Here is a 25281-nt window from a genome sequence, read left to right as displayed (position 1 = left end):
GAAGGAGACGCGGGGACAGGACGGAAAAGTAACTTTTATTGTCGTGCCGGCCGGGCGAGGAGTCGGTGCTGCCTGGGCCGGTAACCGTGCTGACCCTGTTCTGCAAGGTTTGGCGTAGAAATCCACAAAGAAAAGGTGCCTACGGGCAGGAGGAACCGTAGAGCGCTTACCTGGAGCACCGGCACCACGGTCCTCGGAGGACGGGGAGGGAGGGAAAAAAGTAACCTAGCGCTACTCTGGACTACAGTAACATACCGCCAAAAAAAAATGGGGAAGGGCTTGGCAATAAAGGAAATACAACTTCCACCTGCCCGATAACGACATTCAGTTCTCGTTTACAAAGCAGGCGGTTCACTGCTTTCAGCATCCGCTACCGAAGGCGTCACGTACACCGACTCCAGGCTGTACGTAAGCTTTGCTTTCCAGAGGTTCACCAACACCTGCAGTCTGCCATCAGGGTAACTCCTCTATTCATTTTGTCTGTGGCAAAGAAGTCACTGTGGGCCGAGGATCAGGACTTGGGTCCTGAACTTCTTGCGACTAAATCTAAAATGAAATTTTAGACAAATAGTGGTTACTAGCTCAAAGTATAGAGAGAAAACAGTCTGAGAGAAAACGGAAAAATAAGTGACAGTATACAAAGATAACAGTGTTTAAAATTCTATGTAATTGAAATTAATTACACTTAAATAATACAGCATCTGGAGATACGCTATTTTCTAAAGAGTGGAGGACTTACTGAAAGACTATTCCATCCTTTTCACTTATCATCAATGAATTTTAAAGTGAGCAATTTATTTTCAACAGCAAAATGTGAACTGAAAATAAAAGGTTACCTGATACAAGCGGAGTCATCAAAAGCCATCTGCACAGTTGCCATCAGAGTGATGGTTACAACTGATGCTGTCAAATGCTTCTGCTTGAAAAAACTGGCTGGGGGTTGAGGGCTGCAGCTGTGCTGGAATGGCAGGTACCACAGACACTTGCTGTAACGCAGCTACGACTGCAGAGAGTGTACGTCCCAAAGCCTGAAAGTGTCATGAAATATACTGTATTTTTAACATTTAGAAGTGTTCTAAACTGATCACAAAAGAGGGTGTGAAGTTTTAAGAAATTCTTCCGATGAGGGAGGTAAATATATTGAAGAACTACAACTACATTTGTACCATAAAATTACATTTGTTCCAGTCTATACACGTGTCCTGGTTTCAGCTGGGATAGAGGTAATTTTCTTTCTAGCAGCTGGTATAGTGTTATGTTTTGGATTCAGTATGAGAAGAATGTTGAGAACACATTGATGTTTTCAGTTGTTGCTAAGTAGTGTTTATACTAAGTCAAGGATTTTTCAGCTTCTCATGCCCCACCAGCAAGAAGGCTGGAGGAGCACAAGAAGTTGGGAGGGGACACAGCCAGGACACCTGACCCAAACTGGCCACAGGGGTATTCCATACCATGGGATGTCATGCCCAGTATATAAACTGAGGGGAGCTGGTCGGGGGGGGAGTGCTGCTTGGGAACTAACTGGGCATTGGTCAGCGAGTGTGAGCAATTGCATTGTGCATCACTTGTTTTGCATATTCCAATCCTTTTATTATTATTGTCATTTTATTATTGTTATTATTATCATTATTAGTTTCTTCCTTTCTGTCCTATTAAACTGTGTTTACCTCAACCCTCAAGTTTTACTTTTTTTCCCCAATTCTCTCCCCCATCCCACTGGGTGGGGGGGGAAGTGAGCAAGCGGCTACGTGGTGCATAGTTGCCGGCTGGGGTTAAACTACAACAATATGGAATGCCTTTTTCAGCATCGTAAAATCCACTCTGGGATGAAAGCCAAAATCCTTTATCTTTAAGAAAGAGCTTGTCTATAATTATTCTTTGAATAGTATTCTGATACCCTTGAACAACAAGACTGTATTTTTTAAGTAGCACTTAAGTCCATCACCTCAGCTCAGCTAAAATGAGATGTTCCTGCTACTCAATGTCCCAATTGTCCAGATTTGCTGAGAGTCCTACACACAGCCTCAGCAAAGTCAAGACAGATGCCCTAAGTGCACATGAATCTGGACTAACAGATTCATTCAGCTGGGAGGAACATACTTCTCTGCCTACAGCTGCAGGAGTGAAATGAATTCACATACCACACAGCAATCATGTTTTTGTTTCTCACCTGTGTTTCCCGCTGTGGTTGACAACGGGTTTGGGTTTGCTCCATTGTTTGTTCCTCTTCTTGTTTCTGACTCGGCTGTTGCTCCTGCAGTTGTGGAGCTATTTGTTCTTCAGTTAATGCCTGTGACAACAGAAACAGATGGAAGGTGGGGATCACAGTGATAGGCTTCTTTTTAATTATTTTAATTCTGAGTAGATAAAAACTATGACTGTTACCATGAAGTCAGGTAAAGATTTATCCTGAAATGAATTCCTAATTGTCTATACCAATAATTGCAACAGAAAATTCTGACTTGACAAAAAATTATTATATATCAGGGCTGCCTGCTTCAGACATTGCTAAAATACCAAAAAAATGAGACAACCACAGAAGTGTAAAGGAACAGATCTGGAACAGACAGCTGATGCACTGAAAGGGGATTAGGCAGTCAAAACTCATAATGAACAATTTTCAGTCTTCTGAAAGCTCATGTTATTTTTCCTTATTCCCAGCCTTTGCAATTGTTTTTACGTGAGAAATTAATTGAAAAGATCTGAAAATGAAAAGGATTGAAAAGCTATTGAAAAGAACGTACAGAGTGGAATTGACCTGGAAAAACTGAACAGACCTTTTCCTGCATCGTCATAGGCTCTGCACAGATGGAAACAACCTCAGACATAGGTAGTAGCTTGTCATAGTTCTCTGCACTGAAAGCAAATGAAGTAGCTTAAGCTAACTGAATTTTGTGCAACTATTTCCATATTCATGATATTTTAACACAAAGAATTTTAAAATTCTGGAAGAGGAATCTGCAATTAAGATCTGAAAAAGCTGGGGATTAGCAGGGAACTCCAGCCAGTTCTTTACCTAGAAATATGACAGCTATATTATCAGACCTGAGAAAAGAGTTGAAAGCCTGGCCTGACCCTCCTGATACATCACAGGGAGCAATTCTGAAGCACTTCAAGCTTTTCTTTACATCAGCACAAGCACAGGTTTGATTCTTTGACAATAAATGCACTACTTTAAGTTAAGGCTGAAGGTCATCACAGCGCTTCTGACAAGAGAAACGCCCCTGTGAAATACATTTCTCCTTAAGAGAAAAGAAAAAAAAAAATCACTAATCAGGCCACCAAACCGATTAAATGTTAAATCTGGGAAAAATTATCATTGACAGTAGGAATAAACTTACAGAAACCTATTTGAGGAACTTCTCTTTCTAGTAGTCATTGTCATCAACTCAAAGTGATTCATATAGATTTGAGAACGCTCAGAATTCTTGTCTTTAGCATAAGCTTGTCTAACACGAAGAGGATAACCACCTGTATTCTGGAATAAATAGAAATTGAAGGCTTAGGTACCAAAAATACATAGTCATAAGTGCCCTGGCTCAAAAATCATAGTTTACAGTAGTCTTGACTGAAGACAATTCATATCCTGCCACTTAAATAAAAGTTAAAATAAATAACTCCCCTTCCTTAGTTTTAATATAGTGATAGTGCAAAGTGATACATCCAAGGTGCTATCATTGTCACAGCACTGGGGAAATTCATATTCTTAAGTGTATGGAAACTGTAGTAAGTATAAACTATAGTAGTCATACTGACAGGGGAAGTTATTTATTAGCATTTGCTTGTATACCAAGCTACTCAAAATTCTAAAATACAGTTATTATTCTGCTAACTAAACATTCGTGTAGTCCACAAACAGCAATGAAGAATTAAAAAAACAAAACAAAACAAAAAACCCAAGCCTTCACAATATAATGCACATTTCAACATAAACTCACCTCTCCTTCAGGACGTGCAAATGATTTTATGTAATGATTTTGGCATTGCTTTGGGGAGCGATAAACATAGCTACAAGAGTTAACGACATCGCTGACAAAGTCCCAGTTTGCTGTCTGTGCAGGTGACGCCATAGCAAGGTTTAAAGGAAGTGTCCGTAACTGTTTCATCGCCTAGGAGGCAGAGAGAAATCAAACCAGTGTAATGTTTCAATTAAATGCTTTTCTTGTGTGCACAAGCATGTATCATGCTGTATTAATCAAGGTCTATGGATGCTGTAACAAACTTCCATGTAAAAAGTTTTTGAAGTCAATAAAACCAAAGTACCATCTTACTTTTAACAGTGCCAAGTCTTCAGCAATTAGCCATGCAGGGCTATCTTGCCTAGTGTCAGCAGCTGCATTGATGAGAGCTGACAAAGGTCTTGCAAAATACATTTTCTGTTTTACCCAGAGGAGGGTCTTCTGAGCTTTGCTCTTCTGTCGTGTGTTCAATATTCTTGGAATCACTTGATCAAAAAGTGAAGGTGGAGGAGCAACCATCCTTCTACAGCAACGTTTCTTACTCTCACCTGAAGCTAATTGGCAGGACACAGTTGTTATCTCCAGTGAGAAATGAACTATGTGCAACAAGATCATGACAGAAAACTGACTGCTGCAAATCATCTGACTAATGATAAGTCTTTTGCAGTACTTTTCTGAATGCAGGTACTTTCAACCTATGGTCCTCTAGTACAGTATTTGACTTGATCGGTCATTTTTAAATAGCTTCTCACTTCACTAGGAAAATAGGCTTAAAAACAGATCAAATGGATGAACAGGAGTCTCATTGCTTTACTCCTGCTCATTTAATTCACCCGTATTTCTATTTCTAATTTGTAAGGACAATAGCAAGTTTTCACAGTGCAGTCCCTCTGCTTGCACTCTACGTTCAATCATTTTGTCTGAGTGATATCAATCTTAACAGAGATAATGGTACATGCATGCCTAAATTTTTGAACACAAACTTAGAGGTGTTCTTGCAAAAGAGTTTTCATATTGTTTCACACAAAAATGTTACCACACCTTCCCATGGAATTTTGAATCCAACTTACATAACAGATCCGTCCTCTGCCGCTTACATGCCTTCCTAACAAACAGAGGTGGAAGCTTAGACTCTGGAATCGGAGTACTAGTATACATCAGACACATAACAGAATCAGTGTAGACATCATTGTGATTCTCAGGTACAACAGGGGGAGTCCAAAGCTACAAAAAAACCCAAACCAAAACAAAAAAATCAGCAACAGCAACAACAAAGAAAACCCACAACCCATAGTTTGCCATTAATTAAAGTATTTTAGTTAAGGTTTCCTTCAGATGAAGCAAGAGCTACTGACTTACAGGCATTACTTCTACTTCTCCATCTGGTCCTTCACAGACAAATTCCTGTATGAGAAGCAAAGAATTTTTGATACCTCAATACATCATCCAGTCCAGAACCCAGCATAAACTTGTTTGCAGTAACTATAATTTTAAAATTACAGTAGAAAAAAAGTATTTTAAGGAATTATTCTTAATTTTCAATATTCTTCTCAAGCTCTTCCTTCAGTTGTTATTACCTTGAAACATAACTGTGTGTGTCCATTCCAAGACAACCTACCAATCCACAGTTCTGCCAAAACAGCAACCTGCTACTCTACAGAATTAAAACCATCTACAGAGTGACAGCTTCAGTTTCAAGAGTACAACAGTTCTGCAAGGCCACAAGACTAGTGCAACATGAACCCAACACACATACTTAAATACATGGTTCATAGCCATAATATACAAATTCTTCGAAAAGCAGGGACTTGGCAATCCCTTGATGTTACCGTGTTATAAGCATCTTGTCTGGTATAGGTTAAGAGTTCCACTTCCTGCTGAAATTTTTCTTCTGCCTTTTCCAGCTCCCTGGGATGCCGATATTCCCATTTTATATTTGCAGTTTTTAACTCCTTTTACGAAAAAAATTTGTACACTTTAAAATATTACCACTTTTCACAATAAATACGCTAACAGCAGTAAATTGCCACTGATTTGAGTCTCACCTTTTATAGGCTAACAGTGACAGCAAAGTTAGTTAAACTGACTTTTCATTCTTGGATAAGGCCCTCATACCAGTAAAAAGAAAGGGAAATATGTCTACATGTTAATTAGGAACCAGTGTGTTTTTAGACCACGATCATTTTGAGCAAAATTTCAGTGCTCATAAACGAACAAAAAACCCCAATAAACAAACAAAAAAACCCCAAATAAACAAACAAAAAATAAAATCTGACAATAGTTGGGGTTTTCTATTTTGTTTTTATTAATTACTCAGAAAATGAAATATAGTCGCTTACCTTGTTGACTATCTGGCTTTTTTGATCATTCAAAGTATGAAACAATTCCAAGAAATTCAACGCATACTTTTCAATTGGCTTAAGCTGTTCAGAAAAACATTTTGACACATTGCTAATTATTTAGCTTTTGAATTAGAAACATGAAAATAACCAGTGATTTAAAAACAAGCAGAAAAACACCCCAACAAATAAACGTATTTATTTTGCTTGCAAATAACGGCACCATAATTAAGGTAGAAAAGAGATCTAAGGACCAAAAATCTGACATTCTGGTCGCTAGCTAGTCTGCTCACATCCCACCAGTATCACTGAGAATAGGCTCCAACTATTGGCTTCCATTTTGCTAACCGGATTAAAAAAAAAGAGAATCCCATCCAAGTCATTATGCACACTTTTGACTGGTTGTTAGTAAGCAGGCTGCTACTTGGGTTTTGCAAAAGTAGCCAGAGGGAAAAGGAGACAATCAGAATATGACAGAACTTAGGGAATGCTAAGAATAGTCATTTCATGGTTAAGAAGAAACAGATCCAAGGCCTTTAAGAAAAAATACAAGTATCTGGCAAAGCACAAGACTGTAAAACAGTCTTATATCACAAGATACAATTTAGTCCACTGCACTTCACAACCCTCAGGAGAACGTTTGATGACTTAAATGTTTCAGTACGTGAACAGATCTATCAATAAGCTCAGATTTTCTCCCAGGATTGCTGCAGTATTTAAATTTGCACAGAACTGTTTCATGTAAATGGAGTGGAAATAAGATACTTTATGAAAGCCACTTGATTGTTGCACAGGAAAGTAAATTTCAAATATTTCTAAAGGTTTACGTAAAACAAGAGAAATCATCATACCTGATCCACAAAGCTAGCCAGCTGTTCTAACTGTGAAGGAACCATGGTATCTCTTGAATCACACAACTCTGAGTCTATATCATTTCTTATCTCAGACAGTGACTCTTCTGTAAACTTTCTGGAATCCTCTTTTGCATATTCAGAGCAAAGAACCTTATGGAAACATGTTTTCAAGTAATTGATAAGACAATGTATGATGTCTAAAGTTTTTTAATCACCCTAAAACTGAGTTTAGAAAAGTCAGGTTACAGACACATTTGATATCTTTTGCTGCAGAAGTCGTTTTTGTTTGATTAAAACAATGTCAAAAATAGTGTAAAATTACCATTGGAACAAACACAGTTTTCTTTCTAGATATTTTTATCTTCTGATTTTCTATGTGAGCTAACAATTCAGGATTTTTACTGATTTTAACTGTGATCACATACTACTGGCCCCCAAACAAGTCTGGAAATAAATATAAAACTAAATGATGTTCAAAATTCTGACTCTGATCTAGTAAAACACTCATTATTTACATATCATTAAATAACTGCTCACATTCTTAATGTTACAGTACCTGAGTTAATAAGTCTGTTGAACAATCATCTCCCTGAGCAGCCACTTCTTGAATCAAATGTTTAATACCTTTTTTCAACAGGCTCTCTTCGACAGAATTACCACTTATAAGCCTGCAAAACAAAGAAACTCATTAAATACCGTTCCCTAGAAAACAGTGACGCTTTCTGAAACTCAACTGTTTCATGTCTAATGTTCCTCGCCTACGGCAGTGAGCACCAACACTCGTTTAGATTCTGTCAGATATTTTCATAGGAAATTCTGTATTCGTTATGTAGTTTCTTTGAGGAAAGCTTTCTTTTTAGATCTGATTTCGTATTCTCAAAACACTGGGTTCTTTTAAGTTCTTATTTTTGAAATGCACAATAAGCAGTATTGTCTTCTATACAACTGGATTTTTACAAAAATCCTTACAATAGCAGGGTATTCACTAAAAGTATCTGCACTGCACACCCATGCATACCTGGCTAGTGGTGTAAGGTGAGCAAGAGCTCCCCTCTGCTCTCAGCATGTCCTTCCAGGAAAAGAAACAGTCACTTGAGAGAAGCTTTCAAATACATCTTAGAACTACATGAACATCAGTATCTCATCACTAATGGATTTGAAATCCAATGATAGACCATCAAGAAAGACATTCATTGTTTATCAAGAGCAGAAAACACCCACAGATATTAATGTTCATTTTGACTGTCCCAACATAGAAATCCAGATGGCTTACAAGATGAAAGTGGGAGTGAAAGACAGGAATAGAAGATGCAGTCAGGGGAAGGACAGGGTTTTCATTTTCTCTTTAGTCTGAAGGGAAGAAGTATGTATGACTGATCCAATCTTTAAGGGGATCTTAAAAGACCAAATGACTTAAACTAAAAGGATGACCTCAACCAAAAAATCCTAGTTTCACCTTAAAACATCTTCCCTCTATTCTTGACTTTAAAACACCTATACTATTTCTTAGCATAAAAGTCACCTGTATATGTGAGTATCTCTGTCTCTTGCAAGTTTATCACACCATTCTTTAGCCTTCGTATCCATCAGTGGATCTAAATCAGTGTCATAGAAGACAACAGCATTCGCATTTACATGGCTGACACCTGTGGAAGGAGTGTGGGAAGAAAGAATAGCACAGAAGAATCGCTTGTCTTGGTTGAAGTTTTTTATGGATTCCTAAAATGGGGAGACAAGCAACTTAATTACAAATTCACATTAATAAAGCATAAATATCTAAACAAACTTTTTTACAGAATGAGATCAGAAAAATTGCTTTCTTATTAATTCCCCAACCTACATTAAGCATGCAAACATTTAAAGTTATCTGACTGTCCACATTACAGATCTATACAACTCAAAATTAATTTGTGTACCATTAAAACTATTAAGTTATGGTGCAGTCAACCAGATAAAAATCTAAAGATCTATTACAGTAGTCACATTGTATCCTATGACTAAGCACACCTCACTGGGTTATTACATTCTCTGTGTGTTTCATCATTTTTCTTGTCTATTGACTAAATTGAATCCCTTCTATTGTGCTGCTTTAAGGCAAAGTATTCCTTCATGATTTATACTGCATTTGACAGAAAGCATAACAATGCAATTTGAAATAAAAAATAAGAAAATAATAACTTAACTATATTGTTAATGTTTGCTCAAATTGTAGGCCCCAGAGGATACTGAGAATCTTACTGGGGAGGGAAATGAGCACACTTTCAATTTATCCTCAGGCAATGCCAGGGCACTCGACAAAAAACAAAAGCCCCTGGAGTAAGGCTGAGGAAGTGCCAACATAAAAACAGCAACTACACTTAAAGTACTAACAATGTAGATAGCTACAGATAATGAAAGGAAAAGCAATTATCAAAACGCTATTGTGAAATAAAATGTCTGTATTTCAAGCACAAATTACTCATAAATGTAGGACAGCTAGTGGCATACCTCTTGGAAACACCCTGATGCCTCATCAAACAGTAATATGACTGACATATTTCATATATAATTACATATTTTGTGCTACAGCTACATAGATAATTTGCTTAAATAACTAATGAAATTATGCAAATGAATTTTGCAAATGTATTGGACTTCCCTTTAGCATTTTCCCTCCCACTATGAGCATCTATTAACTATTAGCTTGAGTAAGAGGTCCTTTTACCAGATAATGCCAACTGTGAGCACCGCTCTCATTAACTCTTATGTACGTGAGAAAATGGAAGTTCAAGAAAAGCTCCAGTATATCAAGCATTGGAATCATCTGTGTCAAAATCAACACACGATGTCCTCTTGCTTTCAGCTTCCGAAGCAAGACAGCCAGAGCTTCCATCTTGCCTGTTTATGAAATAAGAACGTGAAGGTTCTGCAGGTAGCATTCAACAATTAAGAGAAAGCACATTTGCACAGTTATAATAGGTGGTGTTTTCTTTAATACCTGAATCATGCTGCACCAGTCGGGGATTTGGAAACTGTAGAAAATGAGGCCTTGCTATATGCTGCATTGAATGGAGGTAGGGAAGTATCTGTTCCTTTAGATTAAGCTTCAAGACCTTCATTTCGTGGGTATATGTGTAAGGAGGATTTGCTACATACAAATCTGGAGGAGCAACAGCTACAGCTGGCAATACACACAGGTCTCTGTAAAGCAAACCAAAACTTTAATATACTAATTTTTAACAGCTTGGGCTATTAACTACTCAAAAACAGTAATAAAGAAGATGTCTGCATGGAAGCATAAAAGACCTGGCTAAAGGTAATTGAAAGTAAATCAGTAGATGAAGTTTAATGTTAACATCAAGTAAATGCAAAATCACTCCAGATCAGAACAAGACAAGAGGAAATTACCACCATCCATAAAGTTACCAAAATAAATTGACTTACAACTCCTACTTTTTTGTAAGTATTCACACAAAAAATACAAGATATGTCAAAATAAAGTAGAATTGCTATATAACAAATAACAATTGCCATGGAACTATTAAGAGTTTTAAAATCTTAGAATGATCTAAAATTATACATCAGGCATGCAAATAGATTCTGCATAAAGGAATTTAGCCTGCAATAAGGATAAAACAAGGCAACTCATTTATCACTTTTAGCATTTTACAGTACTTACATAAATACCCTGGTTTGGATGGTAGTAGACACCCGTGAAATTTGTGCAAAGACTGCAAATGGATTTGTCTCAATTACCTAGTAACAACATCCTTCAGGGCAATCTGTTGCTGCTTCAATGTCAGAATGAGTTCTTGCAATGGATCCTTTCGAACCTCTGAAGTGCTTGAGTATGGAAGGCAATTTGCAAAGCCAGCCCAGCACCATTTGTTAATCCTGGCAGAACAATGCTGAGACATTTTTCTTTCACTGATCCAAGAGCAAATTTCCAACAAGTCTCTGCCATACAGGGGGGTTCTGGAACAACGACGCTCATTCCCAAAATATATTTTGTCCAGGTGTTCCTTTAGTTGTCTTTTTTCTTCTATGATACCCTTTAATTCAAAAATCTTACCTGAATGTATTTTGACCAGATAAAGCTTATATGAAAAAGAAATTTATGCAAAAGAAAGTTGAAAATAAGGATAATTTAGTTAATGCAAGTTCTATGAATGACTATGAAAGGAGACATGAGCAGGAGAAAAGGTGACGATTAGAATAGTATTTGTGATACAAAGACTGATGTAAGGTTTGATTGTTTAATGAAAAATAAATCTGCTTTCGTAGTTTATGCATACTGGTAAAAATATAACGGGATTTTCAAACTGCTATTGGAGAGTCCACTAGTACAGATGGATGAGACTAGGCAATTACAATATTCTACATGCTTTAAATATTAAAGCTTTGACTATTTCAGCGAACAGATATGCACATGTGAATCTTGTGAACTATACATTGTTCATGATCAAGTATATACTCTATCATATAAAGAGTTAGCGTAGTACCTGAGTTGGACACAAAAGTGTAGACACCAATTCAGATTTAGTACTCAAGTCATCCACTGTCACATTAATAAATTCATTTTTCCAGGAAAGCAGCAAGACAAGAAAAATATTTTAATGAAGAAAAATAATTTAATTTCACAGACACATGATATTACAATATGAGGATATTGTAGCTTCTAAATTTTTGATTTCTCAATAGTTAAAAAGAACAAAGAAAAAAAAAGAGAAAGATGTGAATTGAATCTTGTAGCACCTTACTTTACCTTGATGCTTCAGAGACTGTCTACCAATAAGCTGACAGAACTGACTGTAAGACAAAGTAAATGTTTTCCCTCTAAACTGTAGTGTTACAGGCTTCTCTGGTTGAGCAATTCTCTCCTGTGCTCCAGCTGTGGAAACAATCGGGCCGAGTACTATCTTGCTGGCTGTTAAGATAAGACAAAAAAGGTACAAGGTTTAAAAAAGAAGACTTTCCTCACTGTACACTGCAGGATTTGACTGATTACCCCATGCATATAGTGTGCCCTATTTCCAATGAAGGGCAATTTTACTCCAGGCATAACTCTTGAGTTGCACTTAACTGCAAACAGACTAGGTCTCCCCCTAATACTGTGTGTTCTTAAACTACACATGAAAGAACTACACTGTTCTTCCCCTCAGTACCACTGGTAGACCTCTTAAAAAAAGCATGATTTCCTAGATCCAGTTTGACTGGTAGTTCACAGGTGTACTCATTTGATTTGACAATGCACAAACTTTGCAAGGGCTTCAAGAGTTTGCACAGGTATATTTCAAGCAAAGTCTTGGGGGAAAACAGCCACAGAATAAGAGATCTTTTCCTGCACAATTCATTTTTAGCAATGAAAGAAGTTCTTAGAACAGTTAACACCACAAAAGAATAATTATCAGATACAATTTTCAGTCTCCCTTCATACTGAATGCTTCCCATTCAACCACGCAAAAATTTATACTGTACCCAGCTGAAATCAATACATAGAGAATTTAGAAAAGGCCTGAAAAAGAGTGTGCTTGAAATACTGCACTACGTCCCCAATCATCTGAAAATGGTCTGTTCCACAGGGCTGTATCATATCAAAAAGACCCAGTTAATAATGACCTTTAGTAGTGGCTCAGCAGAGACCCAGAGAATGGGACAGTGGCGATGCCTAAATCTGCTCAGTCAGTTAAGAATGACATGTGTGAAAAGCTGTCTCACACACTGCAGGTCAGGTCTGAGGGGAGAGTTTCATTAAGATGGTATACCTGGGGACCAACACAACTGCCCGCAAAATTTCCAGTGTTTGCACAATAGTATCATTCTGCTTATAAAAGAGAGACAGATAGATAGTAAGAAATTTTGTTTTGATTTTGTGAGGGAACTGCTGTTAGAAAACTGCTAATGGAACTTGATATTCAAATATGTAACGCACAAACGCATTGAGTACAACTTAATTTCTTCCCCAAATTCAAGCAATATTAAAAAAAAGACAGCAAACCAGAAAGCAATGGTTTATTATATATACAACACACCTTTCCTATGCTGATTTTCTGAAAACATGGCAAGGGGTTGTCGTCCTTGTATTTTCCCATGATGATCTGCTATAACCATTGCTGTGTCCACTGTCTGCTGCAACTGAGACCTTGAGAAGTCTCTAGTCCTACCTTCGGGTTTCTGTCCATACTGCACTGGTGTAAATAACCTAAAAATTAACAAATTGTCTGTCTACACATACAAAAAACATAAATGAGGAAGTTGTTAATCCTAACACAAAAATCAAGTTAAAAAGCAAATAGTTAATTTTAGTCAGTAATCTGAGCTAGAAGAGGTACCCAGCTGCACAGCATACAGCAGGAGGGATTCTGCTTCTCTCGACTCGCAGAAGAAACAAAATATACTGTAAAACACAAGTACACCAAATGCTCTGAGGCTCCAGTCTTCTCTGAAAGATTACATGGAGGGGTACAAGCATGACAGAACTCCCATATTCCTTAATCATCTCTGGAGTCTGAAGACAGCAAGAAAACTCCCCAAAAGATGCTAATAAGGATCAAACTTCTTAATGGAGCAAAGTCTTAACTATGGCTAGGTGCGATGTTAAGTACAAAAAGCAGGGGATCTATACTTCCACGCATCTTCAGGCAGTCTGGTTTTAAAAACATACTGCAATTGTAAAAGCTGACTTCACAATAACTGTTTCATATATACTACTTCAGGGAAGCTAAAGATGTCTAAACAGCAAAAGAATGAGTCCTTTTTCTGCTTTACATATATATTTTGGCTATCGCTTCCAATTCTTAAATTTCATTAACTGACAAAGCTCACTTCTGGCAGAACATCCTAACAGAACTAGTGCAGGACATCCTCCTTGTCGCCTGTTACAGCCATGTGTTACACAAGCCGTCTTGGGCTTCAGCAACCACACTCTGCTCTTATCAGGTTAATTTATTGTAAAATGTTGAAGTCTACATTGCTCTACAGCAGAATTACATTTACTCCAAGACACAAAAATGAACCCTCCCAACTGCTCTTCAGAGAAAAGAGTCAACAACAAAACCAAAAAAGTCAAAATTTAACAGAACACCTTTTTTCCTTCCCCTTCCCCACCCCCACAGAAAAAAAAACCCCAAGATTTCTTTAAGTGCTTTGCAACCACATCTTAGTTAAAATTAACTAGGAGAAGATTTAATTATTCTGCTTAGGAAACTCTACTGCAGAAGTCACTTTCACTGTTTGATCAATACTACAACAGACTTCAACCCAATAGAGTTTGGCAGGAAGGATCACAACTGAGCCTTCATGAATGAAAAGAACTATTAAGTGGTGAAAAACAGTCTGCTTTCCCTCAGAAGACTGGCATACAGTCTTTAGCAGTGATCAGTTTGGACACAAAAGATAGCAAGAAAACCAAATGCTTCCGAATGAACCCTCTCAGCCCTCACAAACATTATTCATCTTCACCTGTTACTTAAAATAAATAAATAAATTAATAAGTCACTGGAATACTGCATACCTATTTGGTTTGAGCTTCACTGGCTCAAGTCTGGGTGACGAAGGAGAACAGTAGATCTCTTCAATAAGCTTCCTAGTTACCTTCAGTTTTGGCAGGATTTGTGCTTCGTAGCAAGTAATTTGGTTCTCCATCCCAATCACATCAAAGAGAGACCAGTCTGCATGCTTAAGTCATTTAAAAAAAAAACAAACAAAAAAGAAAACAAAAACAACCTAAAGGAATATTTCTACTACCATTTAGTTGCAGTAAAAAAACCCAGTAGTAATAATACCACATTATCTGAGAATGATTAAAAAGCTCACAGCTGATGCCAGAATTAAACCAAAACATGGCAGAGCCAAGTGTCATGTGATCTTGCAGAGAGCAGCTGCCGTTACTGTAAAAGGTTTCAGCAACCTACACCATGAAAATAGAGCATTATGCTCATGTTACCAAGAGTCAAAAACAGGACACCACCCTCAAATTACAAGCTCTCCAGTTAATTCAATGCTTGTAATTGAAACATTTGTCTTCGTAGAACTGGCATTCCAGACTCATCCACTCCCACCTTGATACATTAACCCTACTTCCTTCACAAGCCTTTGACACTCACTCTGTCAGCCCCTCAAAATGATTTTTCCAACAGACTTAAAGGAGTAACTATTTGAATTTCCCAGGACAAATAATGCTACTGTTCTAGCTTTGTGCAGTCTTCCTTAAGCCTCTAATATTGCTACAATCACTAGAAAAAAAAAAAAAAGGATGAAACCGCTTGCAATTTAACTCTAGTCTGTTTGCTAAAGTTACAACTAAACTGTGGAACCTGATACAGCTTCTCATCTCCAGAGCTGTACACAGCTTAACTACACCCTTAACTACCCCTCGGGACAGGACAAGAATGGCACCTTTCTCTTGCTTTCAAGACCCATCAGTTTAGGTTAACTGGGGACTCTAAGCACAGCCAGAAAATGTTGCAAAATAGCCTGACCTTCTTTGACAAGGATAGCAAATTCCCAGCATACCTACTAAATTCACTACTACTATAAAGTCAATGGTTATTATTTATAATCTTAGCAGTTGCTTCTAAAAATAAATGAATTAGCAATTCAGATTTTGAAATTTAATTGGAACTTGAATTATGTGTGAGAAATTTTATGTCCTAAGCCACCTGCTCTCCTAGTCAAATCAAGTCAAGCACAAGAGAATTACTTCCCTACTCACCTTCCAAAGATCCCATGCTAATGCATTCAGCACTAGAGAAGCAGTTGTAAACTCCAGCGTGTCTAATATACAGGAAGAACTTGGAAGCCGGGGACTTATCAGATCAGGATGATTACACACCCTGAGCAGCTGCATCAGAATATGGAGGACACTGACAAAGTGCCCACTTCTAAGACATTCTTGAGTTCTGTTATTTAAAGTGAAAATATAATTTAAATTACCTTTAAAAACAGTGCTTTTTAGGAGCTTAGGTCTTTCTGCACACTCAAATTGTTTTTCTGAATAAATCTGGTAACACCAAGTTATCACACTTAGAAAAGTATGAGTTTAAAAATGCAGTCTTCCATTCCTCCAGCTTCTCTCACATTCAAACTTTTAATAATTTATAGAATATATTCTGATTTTAAAACTCACATTATCATAAACCTGAATTTCTCAAATAACCACTCTATTTCATATATTACCCAAGGTCATTTCCATTTGAAACACATATTGTCAATATTAAGGCTTTTTTTTTAACACCTGAATATCTACCACTTTAAATTATCAAATTCACTGGAAAATACAAACCAGACATATCAGAAAAGCAATGTAACATACAGCCTAGGACATTCAGTTCCTAAATAACTTAAGAACTAAATTTAGACAAAAACTGTGACACATGGTCAATTGTCTAAGTTATAAATATTTTGTCCCATAGTCTGCAAATACTGTTTATTTATGCTTCTTTTCACCCTGTCAAACAACTGGATATAAACAAACAAACACAGGATGAAGAAATGGCTGAATGCAGTTACCACTTAGTGTAGAAGATGATTAGCCTGCACAGCACTGTGATTATGCCAATGTGCTTTAATCTTTACGTTTGCCCATGACTCACTTCGAAATAACACACTAGCAAACAAGCTCTCTTATTGTAACTGAAATAGTTCCTAACTTTAACGATGAATCAACAATTAAGAACTACTCAACAGATGTACCTTGGTTGAGACAAGATGTCCTTATACATTGACTTCTGCCGATTAGAAAGAGTACATGTAAGCACGTGCTCATATTTCCTTGGTAACTGCTTCTCAACATGAATTTTGGACCTCCGCAAAATGAATGACTGCACTACCTAAAAGAATACAAAACAATAATTTCCTAAGTGAGGGAAATTGTAATTTTCCTCAGAGAAAAAGATACTAGTATTAAGACACTATCCTCAAGGGAGACGTACTCTCTGCAGTCTCACTGCAACTCTCTGGTAATGATCTTCATTCACCTCCGCAGATGCTACCTTCGTAAAATCCAGATAGGATTGGGACATCCCTGGGATCAGGAAACAGGCAATGGCCCACAGATCTTTTAAGGCAGTAGGCAGAAGCGTATCCATCAAGAGTAAACGAAGATGACTGTGAACAATGAAGATAACAATTAACGTAAGATCTATTACATAACTTAAATTACATCACAGCAAGAAAATTTAAAGAAACTGCAGTCATAAGTGCTGAAGTTATTTCAGGAAGTAACTGATAGACAAAAGCAGAAAGAAATATTTGAATGAATGTTTCAGACCTCTGGAGATTGAATATTGCATCCCAGTGCTTCTCTGTCAGATTATTACCATTCTGCCTCTCATCTAGAACTAGGTACCTCCACTGTACTTTCATGAATGCTTCACAGTCATTAAAGAATTGCTTGCAGGAGGCAATACATACATTAAAGTTGTTAGGGTCAGTCCATTCCTGCAATAAAAAAGAACCACAAAAATCCTAAAGGCTTTTTTGATGGCTTTCAGAGCAGACTATTACGCATTTCCTCTTCTGGAATTAAAATAGATTATCTTGCACTTTATCCCAGTGCAGTTCTTCAAAGCTTTCAAAATCCCCAAAGGGAAGAGAATGCTCAGTTTAACTCTCTGGTTGTGATGTTTGAAATGTTATATAAAATATCCTTAAGAGAAACTGTTTTTTAAAAGAACAAGCTTTTCCTATAAAACACATAGACCAAGTTTCCATCCAAAAACAATTGGCAATGAAAAGCCATCTTCCCTTATACATTTTGAAATTGTTCCTTGAAGAGTTTGAACACATTTCAGAATACTTATACTTGTTGTTACAGGTTATCAATAGAATTCATACTTAATGGATAAACTCTAATCTCTTAAGATTCATATGTGTCAACCTCTAGGTAAATTCTACCTGGAAGGATCAAAATTATTATAGACTTGATCACAGAAGCTGCTAAATGTGTGAACTAACATCCTGATATTTACTTTCAAAGGCAAATAAGAAATTAGAAACACAAGACACAAAGTTAAAATTGCAAGAATGAAAGGAAAAGTCACAGAACTAAAGGAATGAATATGCTCAAAGCTATCACAATTTTGTTAATTTTCTCCTGCTCTGCTCAGGTTACAAGGCAAGAGAAAGTTATTACAAGATTTACATGGCCCAATTCTACAAACTTAAGAGAGAAGTGAAAAATTGCTAGTCAATCTAAGATTATATGAAGGACTCCAACAAGGAAACAAATTGAAAAGTAACTGGAAAAGACACATCATCCCAAAAGGAGGAATAAAAGTTGCATGTTGTAAAAACATTAATGGAGGAACCCAAGAAATTTGCTGTAATTATGGAAGTTGAAAATGCAAAAAACAGAGGAGGAAAAAAAAAAAAAAATCAGCAGCATATTTTGCAAGTAAGTTTAGTGAAGTTTTGAAGCCCAAAAACACACACATGGCTTCTAAGCTACAAAATACACATCAAACTTCCTGTTGCTTCTTCCGGATTACACATCAGTTTCCCATCCAAATAATGGCTAAATTCAACACATTTTCTTAATAAACTTCTGCAAATACTAAAATGAGGTACAAGTCACTGGAGCAAAGATGTGAATTTCCCCATACAGAGATCAGGTACTAGTCAAAAATATCTGTGCAAAGGGACATCATGCTAGTAAGTGCATACACACAACTTAAAAAGGCTAGCCAGACAGTGCTGGTAATCAAAGCAGATTTTATTGGTAAATATCAAACTCTGCTTATGAACTAGCATTCATGAGATGAAGAAATATCTTCATTCTTCCAGTATGCTACACAACAAAAGAGAAAAGAACCAGGTTGTGATATCACTATACTGAAGTTTTTAACCACAATGGTATAACCATGACCGGGGCTGATATTTTCTTTCTGTGTAATGCTTATGTTACCCAGTACATGTGTAAATGAAACAATGTTCCACAATACCTGTCTTTTTAAAAAAAGTTCTCCTGGGTTCCCAAGATACAGAAGAATTTTCAAAGCAGGACACCAGCATTTCAGTTCAGTCTCCCACTTCAGCACATTTAAGTCTTGTGAAACAACAAGAATAGGTCCCCAGTTATCTATAGAGATAAAAGGTACAGCATGACTGGAAATGACTGCATACCATATCTGACTTCGGAACTTAAAAGAAAAGGCAACTGTGTATATACAAACAACATACATGTGCACTAACAATGAAAGGAATTGTGTATCCTTTCTTATAAAATTTATTCCAGGTACATTTCTTTCAATTATACATATTAAAAGCAATTCTTTTTCTTCCCTTACTGAAAACACATTCACTAATGAACTGTTAAAAATATAGATTTATAAAATAAAAGATCTACAATATTTCATACCTTCATTGCATGCCAGGTGTGCAAAAAAAGCAACAACTTGCACTGTTTTTCCAAGTCCAGCTTCATCAGCCAGAATGCCATTGAGATTCATCTTATACAGCTTTGCCAACCACTGTAGTCCAGTCTTCTGATAATCTCTAAGAGTGCCGCATAATAGGGAGGGAGTATCGCTTTTTACTACTGTTGTGATTTGAGCACTGCCTTTGGGTAACAACGCTTCTGCAGCAGCACCAATGTCTGCTAAATCTGCCATGTATTTCTTTACAGTAGATGTGAGATCTGGAAGTACCACTTCCTTCTGAAGGCTCCCTTTCTTATTCAAAGGGTCTCTTATTTCTGCACAAAATAATAAAAATCATGGTGCTGCCATATCTGAGATTAATAATTCATTAACAGATTTGATGCCATTTACAACTAATCCAAGGTCTAAAGAACACAAGAATTCTACGCTGTAAGAACACTTCTAAGTTTGTCAAACTTGACTACATAAACAAGGGCAAACTGCAGTAGGACACGGATGCACACATGATAGTTTTAGTGAATTCAGTCTCATCTGTAGCCCCCAAGAGACATAAAACTAATCCGTGATACAAACAAGAGCTCAGCAACAAAAAGCTTTTACAGTGCATTTATCAAAGCTTTAGTAAGCTACAGGAAGTGAGCGAGCTAGAGAAAGGAAATATTTATGACTGAAAACAAAGACCAAAATACTAGCTTCTAAGCATTTATTTTGGTAAGCTTATACTACTACTACTACCAGTACACAAAAGAAAAAAAGTCATGCAAAAAAAAAAAAAAAAAAAAAAAGTCCTAGGTTCTTATTACCTTTTTTTGAGATGTTCTGAGAGTTTAATGCTTTCTTCCTCCTCTCTTCTAACTCCACTCGCAGTTTTAAATCTACCACCTGAAACAGAGAGAGATTGGGTGGAAAAAGAGCAGAAGGAAATGAAAAACACGAATGCATTTAGCTTCACATATAGCTATGAATTACTTAACATTTCCTCAACAGTAAGACAGGCATCAGACATGGCTACAAAGCAGAACACACAAATAAAAAAATAGCGTGTACAAAACTGACCACGAATAGAAGTCATCCACATAATAAGCAAGAGCTACCCAAGAATAACTCACATCAAAACTTAAATGTCCACAGTGAGCCAACTGCACCAACTAGGATTAGCGAAGCACTCTCCTTCATGACATATAAGGCCTGAAACTATTCGTGCAACCACAACATGAAGCTATCTTTACCAACAGACAATACTCACCACGTGGGCTGAGCAAAGCTCAGTTGTAAGATTCTCGCTGTTATGGTCCAATAGGTTTTTATTCAAGACGTCTTTAGATTTTTATTTTTTTTACCTGTTTGATGGTGGACCAGAAGTGTTCAATTTCTCTAGCAGTAAAAGCAGCTACAGCCCTCAGTTGCTTCTCTTCTCTTTTCTTGCATGTTTCCTTATGAAGTATCATATCATCGTGATGACGAGCCACACTTAAAATCAGCTGAATAAAAACCATAAAATGTTTTAAGTTTTTACTCTGTTCTATCTAAAAAGCATATTTCTAAAGAAAGAAAAAAAATACAGTCCCTTTAGGAGTACTGCCCAAACTTTACAAACACAGTGGAGAGGCAAACCAAAACTCACACATCCTCAGTGATCACGTCCTAACCATGAAAATGCTGCCTATTCTTCCCCCCCCTTTTCTGGTTGAAAATATCAAATTCACATTACTCTCTTGGCAGTTATCATCTTCCATCTTCTTTCTTGGACGAAATCAGTTGCCATCCACTGCATTTCTTCCAAAAGATAATCATGGTGTGATTTGTGCCGTGGGGCCTCTTGGAGTTTGGGCAGACGTTTCAGAGACCATAAACCCTCTTTCCTCAGTGCTGTTATTCGCTGCAGAATTTCATTTTCCTTCAAGTAAACATAATTATACCTATGTTTCCTACTGCACAACACAAAACCAAGACAGAGACACTGTGAAAAATGTTACATGAATAACCAATAGTAACACTATTCAGTCCTTGCAAACATTCTACATTGTTTGAAGTTGCACTTTATTAAAAGATAATAAATAACACATCTTGTGCAGATTTATGTAAAGTCCCTGAAGGACTTTGTGATGCAGCAGTATTATGTAAAATCAGTAGAGAAGTTTGGGATGCAGTGGCACTCAGTCTTGAGAACTTTATTTTTTTCTCCTAAAATATAGTACCTCTAGATCTCATCAGAAGAGCAGGGCTGATTCAGTGAGAATTTTCACAGAATTGAAATGTTCTGCCAGATGGCAGATGGACAGAATTTTCTAAGAAGTTCATAGAAAAATACATTTAGTTATGGCATTTTTATTAACACATGTAAGCATCCTGCAACTGCTGGCAAGTAACCACAAGCAGCACAAATTTTCAATGTGATTCCTCCCCTCTTATTCTAAATATGCTGCAAGAAAAGTTAAAATAATTGATTCAGATTAATTAAATCTCCTTCTAGGATTTCATTACAAGAACAAATTCCACTTCCTTAGTCAATCTGCCTGAGCCCTTCTCATTCCTCTTCCTTCTTCAAGAAAAATCATATGGCATGTCTGCACCACTAGTTAAAACCAAAAGAGAGATACAGCTATCTACAGAGCATTCTAAACTTAAATGAACACAACATATTATTTTAAGGAAAGTTTTATACCCAGCTGTGCTATACAACAGCTATCTGAAGCAAATTATTAGTGCTTGACAAAGTCTTTTGCAAAAACTACTGAAGTTATTTGCTCCTTTCTCCCCAGGTTGGAGTAATAAATTCTGTCAATGCACAAAGGAAAATGCTGCCAGGACACAGTGAGAGGTTAGCACACTGTTCCCTCTTGCTGCACCTTGTAACTGACTTACCTGCAACATTCCACATGTCTGAAATTTACTTGGAAGCATGAAATGAATTTGATTCAATGACAATCCAGCACAAGAATATTTAAACTGAGAGTTGGGTAGACATCGCAAATGACATAAATGAACAGATATTTTCTTCACAGAAGTAAAGTTTCAAGGGAAAGTAGCAGTAAAGCGCCAAAAATTAATCTTGTCTAGACTTTCTTAATGAGACAGATGTTACTGCGCTGTTTCTGAGGATACTTACTTCCTTGTATTCAGGCAGACTATTTAACGGTGCAGAATAGACGACAACAGCAATTACAATACACAGAAAACCAGCCATTCAAAGCCGCATACAATATAATATGCAAATCTGATACCTGTTGTTGTACAGGAACTGGAGTTGGGACCAAAATCCCATGCTTCTTATCATAGCCTGCTGGTTGTACCTGCTGAAGAAAAGCTGGGCTCCTGCTGTGTGGAGCAGGTAAGGAACTATGCAAACTTGACAAGTTTGGTCCATTTTGCTGTTGGTTTTGCTCTTGGCTAATCTGTTGAGCCACTTGATGAACAGGAGGCATTCCACCTGCAGGGAAACTTTTAAAAATTGCTATTTCAGTAATTAAAATAGTGGAATATCAAAAAGAACCAATGAAACTGGCAATATAGACTCTTACATAGTTGCTCAAACCAACTTTCTACCATACCACAATACAATTGCATACCTAAAAGGTATGAAGATGCAAATCAATCAGCATGCTGGTGTAGAATGTATTTATCTGCTCTTTAACCTGACAACATGAAGATCTTTTTTAACAACATCCCCCAGAGAGGTGATAGCTAGGCAACCAATCTCTATCAGGGTATCAAATGACCAAAAAAGGAGAAATTTCATTCAACAACATCAATTAAAGAAAACAACAAATTAGGCACAGAGGGTACAAACTGAAGCCCAATGCATGGAAAATGAGATGTGCAGTGCTCACTAAGGTTTCTAAGATTTTCTCCAGAGGGTTTTTAAATCGTATGATAATTGGCATTAGATATAATGTTACAATTACAGAAAATCTCATTAAAGCAATTATCTTTAATTATAAAGGTTAAAACTTACATTTGATCTTAAATATTTTTATCATAAATCATTAATATATAAAGTCGATGTACCAGCATTATTTTAAAGGTTGTGCCATTTTTTTTAAACTGCTATCAAAGCTAATTATGAGTCTCTATGTGAGGTACTGTTTTGGAACTAAAATGAAGTTAACCTAATAAAGTATCTTCATTATCAATAAAACGGTGCATTGGTCTACCACTTCCAAAGCTCTATCCACATTTACCTTTGATTTCACTTTTACATTCCCTTTATTTTGCTATGAAATGGTTTTTATGGTTACAGAATTGCTTCCTGCCCGACTTCTATAGCGAGAGTTCACCTCAATCAACGGTCATTGACCTTTTAACTCAATGTAACCACTTGAATTCTTTACCATCCCAGTAGGTTTATGCAGTTACTTCATTTCTAGCAGCCAGACACAGAGGATTCCCGCAGCACATACTGAGTCTTGCCTGGATACGCCTGCACTTTGGAGATGAGGCGGGAGAGCCAACAGGCGCTTGAGGCTTTCTCCAGCACACGCACCGGTGACGACCAACACCGCCGTCAGCGTGGAGGGCGAGCGAGGCCGGTGCTCTCGCACACGAAGAACGGGGCGATGCCTGGTGTCACTCGTGCAATTCCCAGATCTCTCGTCTCATAGAGCGCTGCCGTTTGAGGGGCAGAAGGATTTATCCTATAAATACATTACAGCCACGCATGCCATTAATACGAACCCGAGCGGGGTTTAAATGCTGCCCCGAAAACGCGACAGCGTCTGCAGCGCTACCGGCCAGGCTGCGAAGACGCTTTAGTGCAAAGATAAAGTTATCTGAACGTACAAGGGCAGCGCATTATCGAACCTCCTCTGCTGCGAGATACACCAGAAACCCGCCGGCGCGTTACCTGCACCTTTCCCGGCAGGAACTCTCCAGCCGGCCGCAATGCAGCGCCCGGCGCTGCACGGCTCCTGACCGACCCCGCACCCCGCCACGGAGGGGCTGCGGGACCCCAGGTGGGAAGGAGGCAGTTTCCGTCTGCCAGGACAGAGAAAAACCGGCTCTAACGCCCAGCTCGGCAGCCCCGGCGCGGCATCTGGGCGCGCAGAGCGAGGCGGGGAGAGCCCTCCCTCAGCTCCCTCACAGCGACCCCGACCTCTCCGCCGCCCCCGGCCCTCGCCCGCCTCTCGCACCGCTCGGTGTCCCGCTCCCCCCCCCCCTTTCCCCCCGGCACGCACCTGAGGCGCCGGGCGCCGCCTCCGGCACCGCTCGGGGTCCCGTTCCCGCGCACCGCACCTGAGGCGCCGGGCGCCGCCTCCGGCACCGCTCGGGGTCCCGTTCCCGCGCACCGCACCTGAGGCGCCGGGCCCCGCCCGGCTCGCCCCGCCGCGCAGCAAAGCGCAGCGCTCCGCCGGGGACAAGCACCGCGGCGCCCCCTCGCGGCCGCGGCCACGGCGGCAGCCGCCCTTCGCCCCGCCCCGCCGGGCGCTAAGCGATACCATTCCCCTCTCACCTTGGGGGGGGAATAACCCCCCCCACACCCGCAGAGAGGGCGTGAGCCGCCGAGCTCGGCGCATGCGCGAAGCCCGGGTGGTGGAGGCGGGGGGGGGAAGGCCTCCTCCTGAATGGCGGCGTTAGGTCAAATTCGGGCAGCCGCAAAGAATCTCCATCTCCCCTGAAAGGGAGCCTGTCCCCTCAGGCGGCTCGCAAGCCGCGTCCCAGAGCCTGCCCGGGCTCTGGAGTCAAAGGGGCCCGTCGTAGCCCTGCTGCAGCCTGCGCCTGTCCCCGCGGGCCTCTGCCCACCGCTGCGGCCTTCTGCGTCCTGCAGAGCGCT

The 25281-nt window shown here is 38.6% G+C and overlaps 1 protein-coding gene and 1 non-coding gene across 2 annotated transcripts; both read right to left on the bottom strand.

The window, feature by feature from the left end:
* Positions 1-20: 20 nt before the first annotated feature.
* On the bottom strand, positions 21-24817 carry LOC104324338 (E1A-binding protein p400). The gene is made up of 33 exons (XM_069794938.1): positions 24802-24817; positions 23693-24116; positions 22736-22952; positions 21223-21408; positions 20852-20992; positions 20315-20393; positions 19490-19825; positions 19074-19210; positions 17402-17571; positions 17064-17238; positions 16825-16961; positions 15845-16031; positions 14645-14808; positions 13164-13333; positions 11897-12058; positions 11634-11689; positions 10888-11183; positions 10130-10332; positions 9857-10029; positions 8675-8871; positions 7709-7820; positions 7150-7302; positions 6299-6382; positions 5789-5911; positions 5319-5363; positions 5030-5183; positions 4272-4513; positions 3939-4109; positions 3342-3478; positions 2778-2856; positions 2171-2290; positions 837-1028; positions 21-546 (listed from the first exon to the last, which is right to left on the bottom strand). The coding sequence occupies exons 3-32, from the start codon at positions 22934-22936 to the stop codon at positions 855-857; spliced, it is 4764 nt and encodes a 1587-aa protein (XP_069651039.1). The 5' UTR covers positions 22937-22952; positions 23693-24116; positions 24802-24817; the 3' UTR covers positions 21-546; positions 837-854.
* Positions 9345-9483, bottom strand: LOC138687589 (small nucleolar RNA SNORA49). Its single transcript, XR_011326743.1, has one exon. It is a non-coding gene; the product is annotated as a small nucleolar RNA SNORA49 (small nucleolar RNA).
* Positions 24818-25281: the final 464 nt, after the last annotated feature.

Source organism: Haliaeetus albicilla, chromosome 10 (assembly GCF_947461875.1).
Source record: "Haliaeetus albicilla chromosome 10, bHalAlb1.1, whole genome shotgun sequence".
Classification (NCBI taxonomy): Eukaryota; Metazoa; Chordata; class Aves; order Accipitriformes; family Accipitridae; genus Haliaeetus; species Haliaeetus albicilla.
This window is presented reverse-complemented; position numbering and strand designations above follow the sequence as displayed.